At 37.9% G+C, this 20,738-nt stretch overlaps 1 protein-coding gene across 2 annotated transcripts in view; it reads left to right on the top strand.

Annotated features, from left to right (window-relative positions):
* MEGF10 (multiple EGF like domains 10) overlaps positions 1 to 18,885 on the top strand; it is a 97,985-nt gene extending 79,100 nt beyond the window's left edge. The window contains exons 15-25 of one of the 2 annotated variants that reach the window (XM_075178871.1): positions 62 to 196; positions 965 to 1,093; positions 2,171 to 2,299; positions 4,312 to 4,440; positions 4,555 to 4,683; positions 5,436 to 5,672; positions 5,897 to 6,024; positions 7,808 to 7,931; positions 8,369 to 8,575; positions 10,028 to 10,056; positions 14,938 to 15,074. In XM_075178871.1, coding sequence (XP_075034972.1) covers positions 62 to 196; positions 965 to 1,093; positions 2,171 to 2,299; positions 4,312 to 4,440; positions 4,555 to 4,683; positions 5,436 to 5,672; positions 5,897 to 6,024; positions 7,808 to 7,931; positions 8,369 to 8,575; positions 10,028 to 10,035 — 1,355 coding nt within the window. In that variant the 3' untranslated portion in view covers positions 10,036 to 10,056; positions 14,938 to 15,074. Of the gene's footprint in view, positions 1 to 61; positions 197 to 964; positions 1,094 to 2,170; positions 2,300 to 4,311; positions 4,441 to 4,554; positions 4,684 to 5,435; positions 5,673 to 5,896; positions 6,025 to 7,807; positions 7,932 to 8,368; positions 8,576 to 10,027; positions 10,057 to 14,937 lie in introns of both variants that reach the window. The other variant, XM_075178861.1, reaches the window with a different exon arrangement.
* The last annotated feature ends 1,853 nt before the right edge of the window (positions 18,886 to 20,738 follow it).

The raw sequence follows: 20,738 nt of genomic DNA, 5'->3' as shown, positions 1-20,738 counted from the left end.
TCTATGTTTATTATAATGCATGACCATGTAAATATTATCATTATTATTATTTTTTTCACAGTTTGTTCTCCAGGGTTTTATGGACATCGTTGCAGCCAGGCTTGTCCTCAGTGTGTCCACAGCAATGGGCCATGTCACCATGTGACAGGGCAGTGTGACTGCTTAGCTGGCTTCATGGGTTCGCTCTGCAATGAAGGTAAGAACTTGCAAGTTTTGTTGTGAAAGGGGTGTTGTCCATGGCATCCAGAGGCCTGGACCCCATGGCATAGCATAGTGATATATATATATAATATACTTATTCTAATAGCTGCCAAGCTATTATACTAGTAATTTTTTAATTGAATAGTAAATGTATTCAGGTAGGAGCAACCACAAAGGTGATGGGTTTTTCTAATGGGGTTGGCCCTGGTCTGCTGACAATCTAGAAAGGTACTGGCAAGTGTTTCTTTATGACATGCTTGATAAGCAGGACTTCATATACTTGTGCCCTAGACCAGTGGTTCCCAAACTGTGTGCCGTGAATCCCTGGGGTGCCGCGGAGATCTCACAGGGGTGCCTCGGCCAGGGCTGTTTGTAAGCAAGGCTGGGGACTTCTTGGTAAATATTTTGACTTAGGGGTGCCTTGATAAAATTATGGAGACCCTAAGGGTGCCTTGAACCGAGAAATTTTGGGATCCACTCCCTAGACCATTGATTAGGGAAGACATCTCAGCAAAAAGAGGTTCAAATTGTGGCTTGTAAATGGTACATAATACAATCTGTAAACATAATCTGATATATTCAATGGTACTAAAAATTAATGCAGAACGAAAACTGACAGAAAACATATTTTGGCACAAACAAAAATTAAATAGAATGATGAATTTCTATGAAAAAGTCATCACCCTTTTATAATAATATAGTTAAAAGGAAAACCTGTTAAATATTTAATTCAGCTAAGAGCACGCACACTTTCTCCAATTAGTTTGTCCCAGTGGTCGCTTTGGAAAGAATTGTGCTGGCATTTGTACGTGCACCAACAATGGAACGTGTAACCCCATCGATGGATCTTGCCAATGCTATCCCGGATGGATTGGCAGTGATTGCTCCCAGCGTAAGTCTCTTTTGTTTGCTTGTTTAATGGGTCAATGTTTATTTTACATGTTGTTCTGTTATATTTATGTCTGTAAATGTATTTTGCCAAGAAAGTATAGATCATCAGCTCACAGTGTTGTTACTGAGTTGCTTTGGTTACAAAACGAAATATAATTAAGCTAATGTTATTCCAAAAATAATGTGGAATTAGCCGAGGCAGTCATTAACATTCAATAATGAATTATGAGCAATTAGCAGGGAATTGGGAAACTAGAGCACATAAGAGTAAAGTTTTTTTTTCCATTTTACACAAATAAGAAGTAGGAGCTGCCGACATAACCATAAGGAAGGAAGCCAACATGAGCTGAGAGAGCTATGACACACATTTAATAGCAGGAACTGAAATGAACATACTGCAGACAAAGCCGTTCTAGAACTCTGTGTAAAATGATTCAATTCATGCGGAAAAGTGGAGATCATTCAGTTTCAGACAATACATGCCCTGACTCTCACATTAGACAATGTGAGAGTATTAAACCTAAAACTTAATACTGACATTCCAATGTCTTTTTATTTCAGGTCTTACATAAAAAAACAGAGTTGAAAAAAATTACACATTTATAAAACAACTGCACTTTTTATTGGCTGCCATAATCCAGTTAAAGGGATGTGTGTGAATGGGTGCCCTAATGCAACTTTTATTAAATACTGGCCTCCTTCTGTGCTTCCACCAAAGCAATTCTATCATCTAGACAAAATTGCTCCCTGGACAGAACTGTACACATAGCATATTAACACAAATAAATAAATTAATCAGCCTGGTAAATATAATGGCCTTCCTGAGAGACGCAGAAAGTCAAAAAGATAAAGCAAAGGAATATGTAAAAGGAATTGGAGAGTAAGCACTAAACAGTTAGTTAAAGTTGTCTGAAGGTAAAAAATACCTTTGATTAAGTAGTTCTTGTTCCCTGCTTTTTTATTTATGTTTTGTTTTATAGCTATTTATACATACATATTCTGTTTTTATAATGAAGGTTGAGGTTGAGTATAATTGAGAGAACTCGGTTGTGTTAATGAAATTATTGTTTTATTTTAGCATGTCCTCCTGGCCACTGGGGCCCCAATTGTATTCATACCTGTAACTGCCATAATGGAGCCTATTGCAGCGCATATGATGGAGAATGCAAATGTTCTGCTGGCTGGACCGGACTCTACTGTACTCAGAGTAAGCTCTGTAACCCAGGAAAAATGAACACAATATTTAATAAATCACTGACTTTGTACTTCATTGTGGCTTTTTTTAGTGTTTACTAATCATAAAGTATAAATAACTGGCCACACAAGAGCATTTTTTCTGATCGTTTGGCCTAGTGTTAGGGTTTCCATTATGAATGTAGAGTGTCTTTATTATACACACAGAATACACAGAAATAACTAAATGCAGTCAATGGTAAAACGGAAAACAAAAATCCATAGGAGTAGCAGGTACAATGGGTGGAGTGCAGGCACAAGACAGCATTATTACCAGGTTTGCCTTGTAAGTTAGAGAAGCTGGATACTGGATACAAAGGGTAAACTGCAGCTGCTGGTATCGGGATATATCAGGTTTAGCTCAGAAGCTGTAGATGCAGGTTCCCATGTTCAATGGCTGAAGTGAAAGCACCGGACAGCAGTATTACCAGGTTTAGCTGTGAATGTGGAGACGCTGGATACCAAGCACAATAAGATGACTGCAGTAACTGGATACAAGGATTACCAGGTTTAGCAGAAAAGATAGAGACCAGGCACAATAGGTTGACTGCAGGCACAGGAAACTAGGATTACCAGGTGAGGAGAGGAGCTGAGGACACAGGATGATCCATGTAAGAATCAGACAGAAGGAAGGTCAGGCAAGCCAGTGTCAGAAGCCATTAGATCAACAACAATGTCAGGGGGGGTAGACAGGAGCAAGATGAAATGAAACAGGGGTTGTGTCAGAAAAAACAGCTGATGGAAGAAGCAGAAGTCATACCAGGGAACAACAGGACCAGATCACTCGAGTTTCTGAGAGATCAGCAACAGAGACAAATTAACTGGCACAGTTTGCTGGAATGGGCAGTCTTATAAAAGCCAGACATAAGTGATTAAACAGAGGAGTGAGATTAACTCCTCCAGATGAGCGGAAAATGTCCGAGGATAACTGAGCACCTATGATAGCACAGAGGTGCTGCAGGCCTGATTCAAACCAAGGACAGAGTCCTAACACCTAGCTGATATGATCAAGTAATTAGTGGTACATATTAAAAATCAAGATTTAATATTTCAATGGTCTAAAGGTAATCTAGTTATTGAGGTCCTGTAGTCTAACAATGGTTATGTTTTTAGTCACATGATTTCACTGCATGTCCTTAACGAACCTGCAAGTATTAACTTCATAGGAAGCTGTATATGTTTTAGTAGTAAAGATCATGGAAATGGCAAGTTGTTTTGTTTTCCATACACATGGATGAAGTTTTTTTCTTCTTTATCCACACTTTTATATTTCATTAAAACAAACATTATTACATCTTGTGTTTTTATTAAACTAATTAATATCAAACTGTGTGTAATAACCAAATAATAAAGTAAATGCATGGAAAGAAAACATCACATATGCATCATTACATTAGGAAATGTTACAGCAATATCATTGGAGAGGAAATAGTTAGTCCAAGAGAGAATGGAAAAACTAGGAACAATTATTATTATCATTTATTTATATAGCACCAGTCATCATCATCATCATCATCATCAGTTATTTTTATAGCCCCACTAATTATGCAGCGCTGTACTGGACTGTGAGAGGAAACTCACACAAACATGGAGAGAACATACAAACTCCACACAGATAGGGACGTGGTTGGAATTAAACGCATAACTCCAGGGCTGTGAGCCAGCAGTGGTAACGACTGTGCCACTGTGTTGCAATGAGCAAGATGCAAACTTCAGATCCAAAAATTACTCTTTGGAAACAGGGTAATAAGTAGTCCTGTTGTCTGTACACATTGGGGGCAGCCATTTTGTGGACTAAATTAGACCAGTGGATTCAGCCTATTACTTCACTGGGAATTAGTGATACTATTGAGGGACTTTTTTTTAACATTCACATATATGTAAAATACTCATACTGTTTAGCCCAAGTAATGATGTTAAACATCACATTCTGCTTTGAATCCTTATTCATTTGGTAATAACACACATTCTTCTCTCTGCCCATAGGGTGTCCGTTAGGTTACTTTGGAAAGGAATGTGCTCTGGTGTGCCAGTGTCAGAATGGTGCTGACTGTGACCATATAACTGGGCAATGTACCTGTCGCACAGGGTTCATGGGAAAGCATTGTCAACAGAGTAAGTCCTAACCTTAGTAAGCTCCTGTGCTGTCCCTGCATTAATGCTGTTAAGTACAGTGCTTGGCATCCGTCTATCTGCACACAATCTTACAATCTTATGTACTGTTCATAGAATGCCCGCCAGGATCCTACGGATATGGATGCCGACAGATTTGTGACTGTCTGAACAATTCCACATGTGACCACATTACAGGGACTTGTTACTGCAGCCCAGGCTGGAAAGGTACAAGGTGTGACCAAGGTAAATGTATATTTTGCTTTTGTGTCTATGGAAATGTATATGTTTATGTTGCTGTTGTCATGTATCATATGTACTGGATTACTGTAAAACTATTTTGTGTACTCAGTTTGCTGCGCTAAGCTGCTTTCTACTGCTACAGTTTCCAAGTAGTATGATAAAAGAGCACATTTACAGCAATCGCAACCTGAACATGAAAGCAGTGATATGAAAGTACCCCTGGATAGTGGATTTACAGAGCTCAGCGTTAACATATGTTAATCTGAAGGTTACTTGCTTCAAATATAATATCTTCTAAAAAAAATATAACATACAAATAGCGTATAGCAGAACTAGTTAAAAAATATGATGATTGAGACTTGGGAGATAAATATAATGCATTTAATTAAATAAACCACACTTAAAGATAAATATATTTTCCATTACTGGAAGTATTAGAGATTTAACAACCAAAAATGATATTCATATTATGTGATTTTAACCCCCATTTGTTTCAGGTGTTTAAGACCAGTTTAGGATAGGGTAACGCTTACAGCAGGATCTGCTGGAGAATACTTTGACTGTTATTAATGGTGAATCCACAATGGCCATCTTATATTAAGGAAATGTAATTATATTTTTCTGTACAGTGAGATGTCAATGTTATGGAATAGCCATTTATTGTTGTCAGTATGATACATGAATGAATTGTCCCAGATAATATCATCTGCTCCACAGATCATTGCCTTACATCTATGTATGTTATTCCCTTCTAGCTATAATGATAATTTCAGGAAACTTGAACAGCTTGACCCGCACGAGTGCCGCAATCCCTGCTGATACCTACCAGATTGGTGCCATTGCCGGCATCATTATCCTCGTCCTGGTTGTTCTCTTCCTGCTAGCACTTTTTATCATCTATAGACAAAAACAGAAGGGCAAAGAGTCAGCTATGCCAGCTGTAACCTACACCCCCACTGTCCGAGTCCTGAGCACAGATTACACCATCGCAGGTAATAGCTTATTATAGTAACATTCATTCGGAATGTGGTATGTGAAGGATTTTAATAAGAAATTATATTTATGTACAAAATAGCCGATAAATATTGTGTATTACTAATTGACAAATAAAACAGATAGAAGATAGTTACTGTAAGACCGTCCATTGGGAAGTGGTTGGTTTTAATTTGGCATTTAATTTTTTTTTTTTACTTTTTCATTTGCGTCTTTCCTACAGATACTCTCCCACACAACAGTGGAGGAAATCCTAACAGTCAGTACTTTTCTAACCCAAGTTACCACACTTTGAGCCAATGTACAACTGGGCCTCATGTCAACAGTATGGACAGAATGATTGTTTCCAAGGTAAATCTTGCGACCGTAGCTTACACCGGGAGGGGGGTAAATGCATCAAGCTGCTAGTTTACGGCAGGTTTGAAAAGTGGAGATGTTGCTTATAGCAACCAATCAGATTCTAGTTATCATTTATTTAGTACATTCTACAGAATGATAACTAGAATCTGATTGGTTGCTATAGGCAACATCACCACTTTGCAAAGCCACTGAAAACTTGCAGCTTGATACATTTGCTCCATAGTCTTGTACTTGTTTATTAACTGGTAATGTCACAGATATTATTCCCTCCATATTTTGTCCTGCCTTTTCTTCTCCATGGGTTATCATATGTCCATCTTGATTTCACAAGATAACTTTAAATATGTGAATAATGTCAACATGGTCTGAACAATGGTAGATTGCTCAGGCAATAACCCAGCAAAAAAAAGTTTCCTTCAAAACAGACTGAACAAAAGTCTTACCTCATTGTTGCAATATCAACATTTCATTCTCCTTACCTTCATCTAGAGTCAGTACCAATCCTTCTACCTAGATTGTCCAGGCATCCACTCACAGGGCTAGAGTATTCAGCAGGCTATAATATTATCTCCTAGCCCCAATGCTGAAGGTCATCTAAGATGACAATAATACTTAAATATCTGGCATGTAAAAGTATAAAATAAACAATCTAAGGTAGTGACTTCCATGTATGGTTTCGGGAAATATTTGTGGTCATAAAAATGGGGTGCATATGTTACAAATGTGAAGAATTGTGAAAATCTTGAAAAAAGTTAAATATGTACAATGCATATAATATGTGATTTTATATTTGTGTTAAGAATTTTTAGGAAAAAACTGACCACGTGCCATGTGTCTCAAAATACAGAATGGTTAGGATCTGTCGATCTAAGGGTTTGCCTCCAGTTTAATATTATATGATTTTACCACTGTCTTTAACAACTTAACCAGTTCTGAATAATATGTCATTAACCATACATACAGAGAGAGACTATGTGCAAAGCACTTTATCATGAATAAATCAGTGGTAGCATTTAAGTATTAAAACATTCACATTTTGGTCTGTTAAATAAGTATTTCACCAATACTCAGGGTTTAAGTAACAAACTAGAAAGACTTTCAACAAAAAATAAGCCCTTTTAATTAACGGAAATGTTAGTGAATGTCATCATCTTCACCTTCTGTGTAACACAAGTGAGGATAATATATGTATAAACTCCTGTAAATAATAGGTGTATAAACAGTGAGTTCTAGTGTGATCACTGGTTCATTTGGAAACTGTGTCTATTAAGAAATATCACAGCCCGTACTGTCAGTTAGTATGGGTATGTTAAGTTACCTAAGAGAGCCATGACCCATATAAAAGCACTTGGCTTGTCACCTCGTGCTCTTCTATGTAATATGGATCATTTAGAGTAGGGGTACACTGTCCCATTGATAGTGCTGTTGAATAAGGTCTGGATTTATGGAAAGGCCACATAGGATAGTCTAAGGGTAACCCTAGTAGGGTGGCAGCAAACATTGGCAGCACTCTGCTCAATCCTTAGATAATTGCTTAGATTTTGTATATCAATAATCACTTATATTTGACATACTGGGTAACCATGGTCTCAAGAAGGGCTCATGTACTTCTTTTATTCACATGTGAGGCAGTAGAGGTTGAAACCAGGGAGAACTATCCGAGGATTACGGGGAAGCACATAAATAATATCCTGGGGGTGAGAATTTTAAATCCAACCCCGACTTGAACTACATTTAAATATTATTTAAATTATTTCCGTCTTCCTTTATTCAGTCAAAAAGCAGCCAGCTATTTGTGAACCTCAAGAGCTTGGATCCTGGAAAGAGATCGCACACTATCGATTACACGGGCACTCTGCCAGCAGACTGGAAGCAAGGAGGATTTCTGAGTGAGCATGGTAATGGGCGTTTCCATGTACTCTATGCACTATGTACAATAGGCTTAGCTTCAAAACCAGCACCCACAAAAATCCTATCAGTAATTTGGATCTGTGAATAAACTGTTTAACCCATCTATAGATGCTGGAGCCCAGTTAGGAATTTCTAATACAAAATATTACAGGTAGTTTCATATTACATATTATATCTTATTTTATTGAAAAGTAATGGGTTTTAAACCATGCAAAGCCCCTGAAAGTCTTTGCTGACAAATGGCTTTGCGTTTTCAAAATGTTGTTGTATCAGCTGGAATAGACATTGTATACACACTGATAAATTTCCAGAGCAAGCCACTTCCAGTACAAGGATAAGGTACTTTTACAGTATAACACATTATCTATTACACAGGCTGAAGTGAATGTTAACGATTGTGAGTCATTGTTTCTTTTGATCTCAGGTCTGCTGAAAAGCTCTGCATACAGCGTAAGCAACTGTTCACTGAGCAGCTCTGAAAACCCTTACGCCACTATCAAGGATCCACCAATCCTCCTACCAAAGCACACCGAATGTGGATATGTGGAGATGAAGTCACCAGCACGCAGGGACTCTGCTTATGCAGAGATAAGTAATACCAGCCTGACCAACAAGAATGTTTATGAAGTTGGTAAGAGTTCCCTATGTACATACTTTTATTCTGTCCATTTTACTTGCAAGTAATAGTAACTATTCGTCTAAAAAGTAGGAACATTAGGATTGCACTTACATCTTGAAGGTGTGATTGTGGGCACACATTGGGCCTGATTCAAGTCTGAATGCAATTTGTACACAAGTTGAGGTTTAAAAGAAGAGCATGGAACATGAGCGTAGGTCCGACTGTATTCAAATCCAAACGTATCTCCAGATACATTTAAAATTAAATCCAGGTGTATGTACACTCTGTCCACACAGTACCTGCCGTACATAGACAGAAAAAACAGACTGCAGCATATGCACAAGCGTATGAGTATTATAAGGTCACAACAAAATGCATAAAAATACATTTATATTATAAAAATCCGGATTTAATTTATATATATATATATATATATATATATATATATATATATATATACACACATATAACATTAAATACATAAAAAGATGCTTTTAATGCGCACTGTACATACAATGCCATTTTATAGTCCATTTTACTTACACACACCTGTTTTGTGCTGACTAATGGCACCGATACATGAAGTTTTTAAAGCAAAGACTATGCCATGCCAGTCTTCACTATCAGTTGGCACTTATACCTACCCTGTAGCTGGTCCGAATGAGACGGCTAAAACAAGTATACGATAAAACCCAGGACTAGAAACGGCCGCATCTGCATTGGAACTCCTTCGGCGTGCGCTCACTACACATGGCCTGCGTTTGTCCGCCCCTCCGCTCCCCATTCTTACCCTCAAGTAATAGGCTGTCATTGTTAGTTACTTGCATGGGTTGGTTGCAGTACAGCTGTACAACCTTCAGATGTATGCTTTCTTTTCTAGTTTTCAGAAAAAAAATCTATCCGTTTACAACAAATTAGTATCATTAGTTTTAGGCTGTAAAATAGTATCACATTTAAATGGGAAGTCTACTTTTGGACAACTCCCACTCAGTGCTACCTAAAGCAGGGAGCTGTCCAAAAGTGGACTCCCCTATAAAGAATAGCTCCACTCAGTCATATTTATTTTTACAGAAAGCCTCTTCTCACAAGTAACACAGCTGCAGGGATCCCATATCTAGGACCCCATTACTGGCAATATACTCACCCCCCGACACACTAGTGTCAGCAGCACTGCCATCCAAAGTGCTTCCATCTGCTGTGGCAAGAGAATGAACCATAACTGAGTTGCAAAGGGGGGACTTATAGTAAATAAAAATGCCTGAGTGAAGTTCTTCTATTATACATGTCTTTTCAACAAATTGTACACAATTGAGATTTATAAATTATACAAAATTGTATGGTTTCCAGTAAATAGATTATATACATTTTATTCAGTAAATAGTTTGATGTGACATACAGTAGATGCATGTCTTAAGGGACAGTGATTATTTTAGATAGTTACATTGTTATTGCTTTTTGTTGCAGCATGTTAGATTTCAAGGGTTCCCCAAATGGTAAGGCAATTTCAGATAACACCTTTTTAGTGTGCGTGTGTGTGTTTTGGGCTGCTATTCCCAGATCATGCTTGATTGTGTTCTTGTATCTGCTAAGTATTATTTCAGAAATAACTTACAGAATTGGGTTGTATAAGCAACTGATTTCTTCTATGAACAGTTGTATGATTCTTCATTTAAAAAGGGCCATGTATGATTAATGTAAACAACTGCATTTTAGGCTGGTCTCACACTACTAATGTCACCGTTCACTTCCTAACCTGCCCATGGGGGAGACTACACAGGGCTGACATTTTATGAAACTGACATGGAGTTTAGGATTATTTTGGGAAACACTGGGCCCCATAACAGAATTTTGGAGTGGTCTCAACCATCACTGAAGCTCTGTTCTAAAGTCAAACCCATCCCACCAAAACTCCTAATAAGTATCCATCACTGTAATCTAGAGGCATGGTTTCCAGGCAAACACGAGTCTGCATTCTATGTACATCCCTGAATAAATAAATAAAGGGTAGGGGCTCTTACCTGTGCTTATTTATATCTTTTGCAAAATGCTCAATGCGGCTGAACTCCATAACAATCGCATAGCCTGCTATGCCTCTAGCTATACCCTTGTACATAGTTACCAAGTAAACATATGCTCTCTTGTTCCCACTTTACATCCTTGCATCTGTGCCCCATAAATGAGTTCTAAACATACATTAAACTAACTGTCTTACAAGGGAAAAAAATTGACATAGCGCTAATATTCCAAATCTAATACAAAGTGTAGAGATGATCATGTGTAAAACATAAACTTTATTATGAAGAGGCAAGTTTGTATAAGCTGCTTGTGTTGCTGTCATGTTGCTGTTTTTGTATCTTTATGCTTAGAAAAGTGCATTGAATAGTGTATATATTCTCATCTCCATCTGTATGTAAGTACCTTCACTTTGGATGGTTACATTGGAAATTTGTTATAAACATATGGAGGCAGTGTGAGAGAAATCTGCTTTTAATGGGTACTATTTTATTAGGAAACCTTACAGGCCCTATGTAACATATTGTAGAACTACAGGTTCCAGGATATTGTAGCAACCACAGGCTGGTAGAGTATGCCAGGAATTGTATCACGACAATTACCTGGACAGACATATGTTGCATAAATCTCCTCTTGAGTAATATCTCTCAAGCGCTGAGGGGAGATTCAATTCGGTGCGAGGTATCTCTAGAACGTCCGATCAGACACCTTGCACTGACATTATGGCTCATTTAAGAGGAGATTCTTATCGTAATTGTCAGCAATGTGCAGAGCAATGATGTCCGTGCGCCACATCATTGACACTTGAATCTCCCCCAGAGGTGGGTCATATTGGCGAGGCTGTATTTAATTTAACTTTAGGTGAAGCCCCTCTGCCCAATTAGTGAATCGTGTCAATAAGCCCCACCCCCACCCACTTCACTAAGGAAGGTTTCAGGAGGTTGTGGGAGGTTGCACTACTCTACCGGGAGATCCTGGGAGTAGGCAATTATGATATATACACAGTACATATTTGTGTATATATATATATATATATATATATATATATATATATATATATATATTATATACATGACTTATATATTGGCTGTGGCTATATACAGTCATGGCCAAAAGTTTTGAGAATGACACAAGGACACAAGTATTATTTTTAACAAAGTTTGCTGCTTCAGTGTTTTTAGACCTTTTTGTCAGATGTTGCTATAGTTTACTGAAGTAAAATTACAAGCATTTCATAAGTGTCAAAGGCTTTTATTGACAATTTCATTAAGTTTATGCAGAGAGTCAATATTTGCAGTTTTGACCCTTCTTTTTGAAGACTGCAATTCGCCCTGGCATGCCGGCAATCAACTTCTGGGCGACATACTGACGGATGGCCACCCATTCTTGCCTAATAAATGCTTGGAGTTGGTCTGAATTTGTTGGTTTTTGTTTGTCTACCCGCCTCTTGAGGATTAGCCAGTTCTGAATGGGATTAAGATGTGGAGAGTTTCTTGGCCATGGACCCAAATTTTTATTCATGTTTTCCTCTCCGAGCCTTAGTTATCACTTTTGCCTTATGGCAAGGTGTTCCATCATGCTGGAAAAGGCATTGTTCGTCACCAAACTGTTCTTGGATGGCTGGGAGAAGTTGCTCTTGGAGGATGTTTTGGTATCATTCTTTATTCATGGCTGTGTGAGTGAGCCCACTCCTTGGCTGAGAAGCAACCCCACACAATGGTCTCAGAATCCTTTAATGTTGGTATGACACAGGACTGATGGTAGCACTCACCTTTCCTTCTCTGGACAACCGTTTTTCCAGATTCCCAAACAATCTGAAGGGGGATTCATCAGAGAAAATTACTTTACCCCAGTCCTCAGAAGCCCAATCCCTGTACCTTTTACAGAATATCAGTCTGTCCCTGTTGTTTTTCCTGGAGAGAAGTGGCTTCTTTGCTGGCCTTCTTGACACCAGGCCATCCTCCAAAAGTCTTTGCCTCACTGTGCATGCAGATGCACTCACACCTGCCTGCTGCCATTCCTGAGCAAGCTCTGAACTGGTGGTGTCCCGATCCCGCAGCTGAATCAACTTTAGGTGACGGTCCTGGCACTTGCTGGACATTCTTGGGCGCCCTGAAGCCTTCTTCACAACTATTGAACCTCTCTCTTTAAAGTTCTTGATGATCCGATAAATGGTTGATTAAGGTGTAATCTTACTAGCAGCAATTTCCTTGCCTATGCAAAGCAATGATGACTGCACATGTTTCCTTTCAGCTAACCATGGTTAACAGAGGAAGAACAATTTTTTCAAGCACCACTATCCTTTTTTTAAAGCTTGTTAAAGTCTGTTATTCTAACTCAATCAGCATAACAGAGTGATCTCCAGCCTTGTCCTCGTCAACAATCTCACATGTGTTAATGAGAGAATCACCAACCTGATGTCAGCTGGTCCTTTTGTGGCACAGCTGAAATGCAGTGGAAATATTGTTTTGGGGATAAAGTTCATTGTCATGGCAAAGAGGGACTTTGAATTTAATTGTAATTCATCTGTTTACTCTTCATGACATTCTGGAGTATATGCAAATTGCCATCATAAAAACGGAGGCAGCAGACTTTGTGAAAAATAATATTTGTGTGTCATTCTCAAAACTTTTGGCCATGACTGTATATATTTATACACACATACACAAACATGCCATGTTGGGGACATAATGGGGTGAGAATAGGGAGATGCATTAATGATTTAATGCATTAGACTATATATGGGTTTAATGGTTTGCTTGGTTGTTGACACACACATTGTCACATAGTTTTGCCAATGGTTTCAAGAATGTCATGAAAATAGGCAAGCATGTACATTTTAATATCAAAACCTCCACAGTGTACACTTGCAAATAGCCCAGAGTGGCAATAGAAAATGATAGAATGACAGTATCAACTTTCCCTCTAAATAATAAATATAATGCACCTGCTGTATGGGAAAGAGCTGGGAGTCTATTGATTGTACTATAGAAAGGAATACTATCACAGTGTCAATCAATTATTTAAGCCAATGTTTCTCTATGCTGTCCTCAGTGAGCCCTAACAGTGCATGTTTTCCATATCTCTCTGCTGGAGCACAGGTGTATTCATTACTGACTGACACATTTTAAAAGATCTACTGGTGGTAATAATAATCTTACCTGTTACCTGGAAAACATGTACTGTTAGGGCTCTCTGACGACTGGATTTGAGAACCCCTGATTTAAGCCATCTTACACCAGGGGGTATAGAGGAATACTGTACAGTCTAATAAGGCTTTATGAGAATTTTAATTTTTGCTTGCCCAGCTACTGTTCTCAACAGTTTTAGGTCTAGGTCAGTGTCCACTCAAAATCTTGTCCTAAATTGTATTACCTAAAGACAGTGGGCCTGATTCATTAATGAAAGTAAAGCAAAAAAAATAGTAACTGTGAACCTTTGCAAAACCATGTTGCAATGCAAAGGGTGCAAATTAGTTTATTATTTTGCATATAAGGAAAATACTGGCTGTTTTTTCATGTAACATACAGATACTTGATAGCTTTTATTTTAAACTGACATTTAAAGATGATCTAGGACATGGCCTACCCCAACTATAAATCTGTCCCCACATTTTCATTTTAGCTCCCCCACCAATGCAATATGGTTTTGCCAAGGTGCAAAGTTACTCTTTTTTTTGCTTTACTTTCCTTAATTTATAAGGTCCAGTGTTTCCTGGTATACTTCTAAATGGACATTTTCCCTGGTTATTAAAGGGTTTTACAGATATGAATGCTAATTACTCACAAATAGGATCCTAGTCAAGTACTGAGAAGTTGTGTTTACAGCATTCTTGGGTTGATGCTGAGTTTGAACGCTTTTGCATCTAAGAATAGCAGACATAAAATACTCCCTTACTGTACACAATCTATGTTAGACCTTTATTCTGCCTTTCCAGTTGCTAGCATGCGTCAGGTGCGGTTTGTTTTGTGGGCATGCACAGTACAAATTTGCAGATTTTATGCTATGCAAATGGAGGTACTCTAACTCAGCATCAGGCCCTATAGCAGCTTTATTACATCATTCCCACAAACACTTGTATGGCTTCCAGCCAGGTGAAAATGGTGAAGCGATATCAATGATAAAACTAGCTGGGTATCCCTGGATCTAGGATAGGAGGGTAACAATACACTCTGCAACTGCAAAATATTTTTTTTTTAAAATCTAAAATAGGAAATGATTTAATTGTCTAGGAAATCCTAAAACTCAGATAGATTTGTGGCTGTTCAGAAGTTATATGGGCAATTCTGGTGTGAATGTTTTTATGCACATTTGTTGTACATTTTTATTAATTACAGCAGTGTATTTTTGTCTTGTAACAGAGCCCACTGTGAGTCTTGCCCAGGTTGGATTCAACAACAACTGTAAAGCCAGCCAAGATCTCTATGACCTTCCAAAGAACAGTCACATTCCATGTCATTATGACCTGCTACCAGTTCGGGAGAGCTCTCCATCAGCTAAGAAAGAGGCAACTAGTGAATGACAACAGCAATCAAACAGCGGTATTCTGAGGCTGAATCCTACTGAATTGTATGCTTCAAATCTCTAGACTGATACCTAATGTGACTACTGTCCTAAGCATTAAAGGTTTTTGCCAGCAAATCTGGAAACATTATTTGGCAAGCAACAGTCAAGGACTTAATAATAATAAGATATGATGTTGCAATGTTGGACCCGCTGACCAACAAGGGCTGTGGATTAAACTTGCCTCTGTGCTGTATAACAATAAGGAGAATATTTCCAGTGATTGAAACACACACCACTAACCGTTATATACAGATGTAATCTGGAGATGTTTCATTCCAAGGGTTCTCGTTGTTCATTTTTAATTTCCATAAATCTAAACTTAATTTTCCAAAATCTTTCATTCAGTTGTGTCCTCCGAAAGGTGTACAAGTTCATAAGTGTTTATATAATAGCATGGTTAAAGGGGTTGAAAGGACCACTAGACCACTAAATAAGAGAGAAAACTGGAAAACCACATCTTAAACCACTACATTGTGTGAAATGTTGACCTGTGTTTAGTTTGCGTGTGGATCTGTGTCTGTGTGTGTAAATCCTGACCAGAAATGATTCCTAAATAATGTAGCTCCAGTGTGGGTTATATTTGACATATTTTTAGTTTTTGAAGGCATTGTTGATTTGGTTTAATAAGGCAATATTTACTTTAGTACTGTTTTTCAGATAATATTGAAGGTGAACAATAGACAACTTTTCAGAATTGCAGGAAAATTTCTACTTATTCAGATTGCAATTCTATAGTCTTCCTTTTTTTCGAAATTTGATGCTGGCATGACGTTAGCTATGGAGGTCACAATTGTCATTTTAAAAGTATTAATAGGATTGTTTGTAGAACGTTTTAAAGCTCAATGATACATGAGCAAGCATTCTATCGCTTTGATTTGATTACTGTACTGAACTATATAAGTTACAAGATCTCACACATTTTCTCATGATCGCTAACATTCTCTATGAGATGTTATAAATGCGGCAATGGTTGTGTACATGTTTCACCCTCTACAAAGGCATTGATATATCTAAAAATCAACAGTTATTTTCAATATACATCTGTTCATTTACCTTTACTTCTTCCTTTAAAGTATAACATACAATGGAGACAATCATTTTGTGTATTGAATTAGTATTATGCTTATAAATATAGGCTGCATTCTTATGAATGTTGGTTTAGTTCAAAAAATGGCTGCCTCCATTGGGAGTAGATGACAGAACAACTAGTCAGGTGACTGTAGAAGTGGGCTGTTTTTATATAGCCAATGGCTCCATCCTTTATTGAATCATGAATATCTCACTGTTCTAAAAGTAATTTTGGAAAAGAGGTTTTATTCTAGAATTCTCTAGAAAAAAAAGATATTGATGACAATCTGAATTGTTTACACGGTTTCATCACTAAACACATTCATGTACTAAGGACATCCCTGCAATGAGCATAAGGAAGACTTTGGGATGGAGTTAATGTCATTGTTTTATATTAGTATTACTCAAACAAATCATATGGTACTGATGATGTGACCTAGACAGAACGGGGTTCATTTGTAATAAAATGGGGCTTTCTATTAACTTTCAGTATTGTTGAAAACATTTTTATTTTAAATGCCAAATGTTTATGCATATGTTTGAATGATTTATTATGTTTTGTGCAAGATGCATATCAGCAACTATTTCTGGTTTTTTTTTCTTACTATTTCTTCAGTGGTTGTGTAGTGAAACTGCCGAGTGCTGTACATTATCAGTGTTATTAATATTAGTTGTTTTTTAGCCAGATGAGCATACATGTTGTAATATAGGGAATAAACAAGTGTCATATGTAGATTATGTTTAATGCTAAGGAACCGGAAAATTTCTGTGCATACTTGCTAAAAGGCACCTTTTTATTTGTTTTGTTATTTTCTTTTATAGTGAAGTTAGAGACTTTATGCTTTATGCTTAAGCAGGTCTTTTGCATAGCTCTTAAAATGTTATTATCCTTTTAACTGTTTTTTTTACAAGAATCGTAATTTGAAGTATGTTATATCTGTTGGCTGAGTCAGTTTAGCTTTGATTGTTCATGTTAAATAATGAAAGCTACTGTCTGGCTGTTATGGGTGTGTGCACATGCACACGTTTGTACTTACTTAGTAAATAACTTCCAAGGACTATGGTTAATTCTGTTTATGTTGTGGCTTTGGAGGAGATGCATAAAAGTGGAGTGTGAACACGTACAATGGAGGAAAGTCTTCAGAACACATTAATAAGGCATTTTGCATACATGGTGCCTGTTCCACATTTTGATGGTGCTGATGAATGAGTGTAATTTTCATGTCATTACACTGTGCTCTTTGTTTATGATATAGTTATAAGTGTACTTGTAACCTACACACAGTGAGGGCAAACCTTTTGTAGGCTGAACCAATGTTTATGAAATTGCAGCCTCTAATTTCACTAGGAATCAATTCACTACTAACCAGTTACTGATTCCTAATGGACGGATGAGCAGTAGTCTTATAAATACTGATTCAGTCCCCGAAACAACTGCAACCTGCACTGCACCTTATTTACCACGTGCATGGGAGCGCAGTGTAAAATGCCTTGGACTTGCAACATTGTGCTTAGATTGCTTTATATTGGGCAGAGCACACCAAGAATTGCCCGTTTTCGCTAAAGTGCAACTGGATGACGCAAAATACATCCCAGTAAAAATACAGGATCACACCGGGTCCACAATTACTTTTGTGGAGTGGCAATGCCCCCCACACAGCTCATGTAATGCCACAAAAATGTGCCTTCTCAACTATTTTTTTCTAATTTCAGCAATGGCGCTCCGCCAACTCTCATTTTTGCACTGTTCTGCAAAACTAGTAGCACCAAGGCACATACTCTGTACTTTACAAGTAACACCCTCATTCCGCCCAACGTCTCCCGTAGGTCAGTGTAAACCTCTGCACCTTTCCAGATGCTGCCTTCTTGCTCCACAGATACATGCCCTATGGTGGAAATCTAAGCACACGTGCAAATCTAGGCACATGGCAAAGCAGCATTTTGTGCAGCGCTCCGGGCATTTTGCACTTCGTAAATTAAACTTTGGGTGTAGGTAACAAATGCACTTTACTTGATAGCTATTCATCTACTTTTTTCTTCTTTGTTTTACATTGGATTTGGTTTCCAATTGACAGGGTTCTCTTTGGTTTTGCTGTAAATTGAACAGTGCATTTTGTATATAGCTTTTGGTCAGATCAGCAGTTTTGTAATTCAAAAAATCATTTAAATTTTTTATAGAACAAAGTAGCTGACAAACTAATTTGTTTCTTCTTTCATAAATACATGACAGTATCCATAATGGGTTACATACTGCGTGCTTGTCCTGTGCTAAGCACACATCAAGGCACCAGTCTGTTAAAAAGCAATAAGGATGTACCGTATGCCTGTGTTATTCTTCATGCCTTAAACAATATGCATCTTTGTTTATACAGCTGATTGCTTTCAATATTATGATACAGTGAAGCCATACATGTGATCTTATTGTATATTAAATGTTAATAAAATGTTATTGTATGAGTGTTTCTCTGTGTTATCCTAGTATTGCTCATAGCGTGTATATACAACAGTGATTATATTACAAGATGGAGGACACTCTCTGTGCTTCAGCCGGTTTGAGGAAGCGTAATACTATGCTCTTTTGATGCTCTTGTCAGCAAAAAAACTTTTTTCAACTCTTTATTAAGATATTTTTGTATTTCTTTACCACAATAAAATCTATATTGTTAAACCATAAACGTAGCATTGTTTCATGCACACTTCTGTTTCCAATTGATGTTCAGTCATTATTTGTAAGCACAGGTAAAGGTATACATAGAAATATGAAATGCTTTGTCTGTTTAATTTATTATTTATTATTAGTTTTTATACAAAGCTTACATATTACGCAGCGCTTTACAGTAAATATTTAGTCATTCACAGCAGTCCTTGCTGCAGTTGCCTGGTTGGAAGCGAATCTATGATCCCAGCACTGTGAGGAAGCAATGCTAACCACTGTGCCACTGTTAAATGTATGCACTTTTTTTCTTATGCAGATACATTTTACATCACAAATGACATAAAGTACTTAAAGATAAAAGTATCACATCTTCCCTCACCAGTTTAGTATTATTATTATTGTTATTATTATTATTATTAATGATTTGTAAGACACCACAGTGCTCCGCAGCACCGTACAGTAGGGAAAACAGGACATACATAAAACAGGGACATACAAGGTAGACAAAATAAATGCAGATATGAAAACAAAAGGTATGGAGGACCCTGCTCAATAGAGAGCTTACATTATAAGTGGAAGAGAGCACAGCTGAAACAAGGGGACCAAATGTGGCTTACTCTTGAGATTGGGACAGTTGTGAGGGTGTATTAGTGGGAGTAGTATCATCGGGGATAAGGTTAGCTCTAAAAAAGAGATGGGTTTTCAGAGAGCATCTAAAGATTTGAAGTCTGTGGGATAGTCTGATTGGGCATGGTAGGGAATTCCATAAGTGGGGAACAGCACAGGAGAAGTCTTGTAGGCAGGAGTGAGAGATGGTTACCAGAGATGAGACAAGATGCAGGTCAGTGGTAGATCTAGAACGGCAGGAGGGAGAGTATTTTGCTATGAGATTTGAGATATATGAAGGGGTGGTGTTGTTGAGGGCTATGTAGGCAATGGTGAGTAATTTTAATTGGATTTTGGAGGACACAGGGAGCCTGTGTAGGGATTTGCAAAGTGGTGCAGCAGATCTGGACCGTTGAGAGAGGAAGATCAGTCTTGCAGCAGCATTTAGAATGAATTGAACTGGGGATACATGGGTGTCAGGAATGCCAGACAGCAGGAGGTTGCTGAAGTCAAGACAGTTGCTGATGAGATAATAGATAAGAGTTTTGGAGAAGAAAAGAGTGTTTTCTGGCAATGTTTTTAAGGTTGAGCCGACTGGACTGGGAGAGTCTGGATGTGAGCAATAAAGCAGATGGTGGAGCTAAGTGTGTCGTAGATTTGGGTTTCATCAGCGTAGAGATGGTACTGGAGGCTGAATGAGCAAACTAGTCCTCCAAGAGAAGAGGTGTACAGTAAAAGAAAATGAAGGACTATGAACAGAGTATCGTGGGACCCCAACAGATGGTGGAAGTGGAGAAGCGGTTGTGCCAGAGGTAGAAACACTAAAGGAGACGTTCGATACTTAGGAAGTGAACCAGGAAAGAACTGTGTTATGAAGGCAAATTGAGTGAATGGTGCGTAGGACAAGAGGGTGATCAACAGTGTCAAAAGCAGTAGAGAGGTACAGGAGAATGAGTTCACACTATTTGGAATGGCTACATGTTGGTGTAACCCCTCCCACTTCAAAATGACTTACACATGGGCATGTAGTAGTTGGATGAGTTGAAATCATCTGTGCTTCTGTTGACATTCTAACCCTCAGATTGGCAAAAAGGTTGTTCAAGCCTCAATCGCATCACCTCTTGTTAATCTGTATCCTGTTTTGGAAAAATTAATAGGTGCTCTGACCTTAATCAAAACTTACCTACTAAAAGATCAACCTCAATAATTTCAGCATACTTTATACAAACACAATGTGAAACAGAGCTTATAATATAAAGCTTACAA

This window comes from Mixophyes fleayi, chromosome 1, assembly GCF_038048845.1.
Source record: "Mixophyes fleayi isolate aMixFle1 chromosome 1, aMixFle1.hap1, whole genome shotgun sequence".
Classification (NCBI taxonomy): Eukaryota; Metazoa; Chordata; class Amphibia; order Anura; family Limnodynastidae; genus Mixophyes; species Mixophyes fleayi.
Note: the sequence above shows the minus strand (reverse complement) of the source record. Positions and strands in the feature narration are given on the sequence as shown.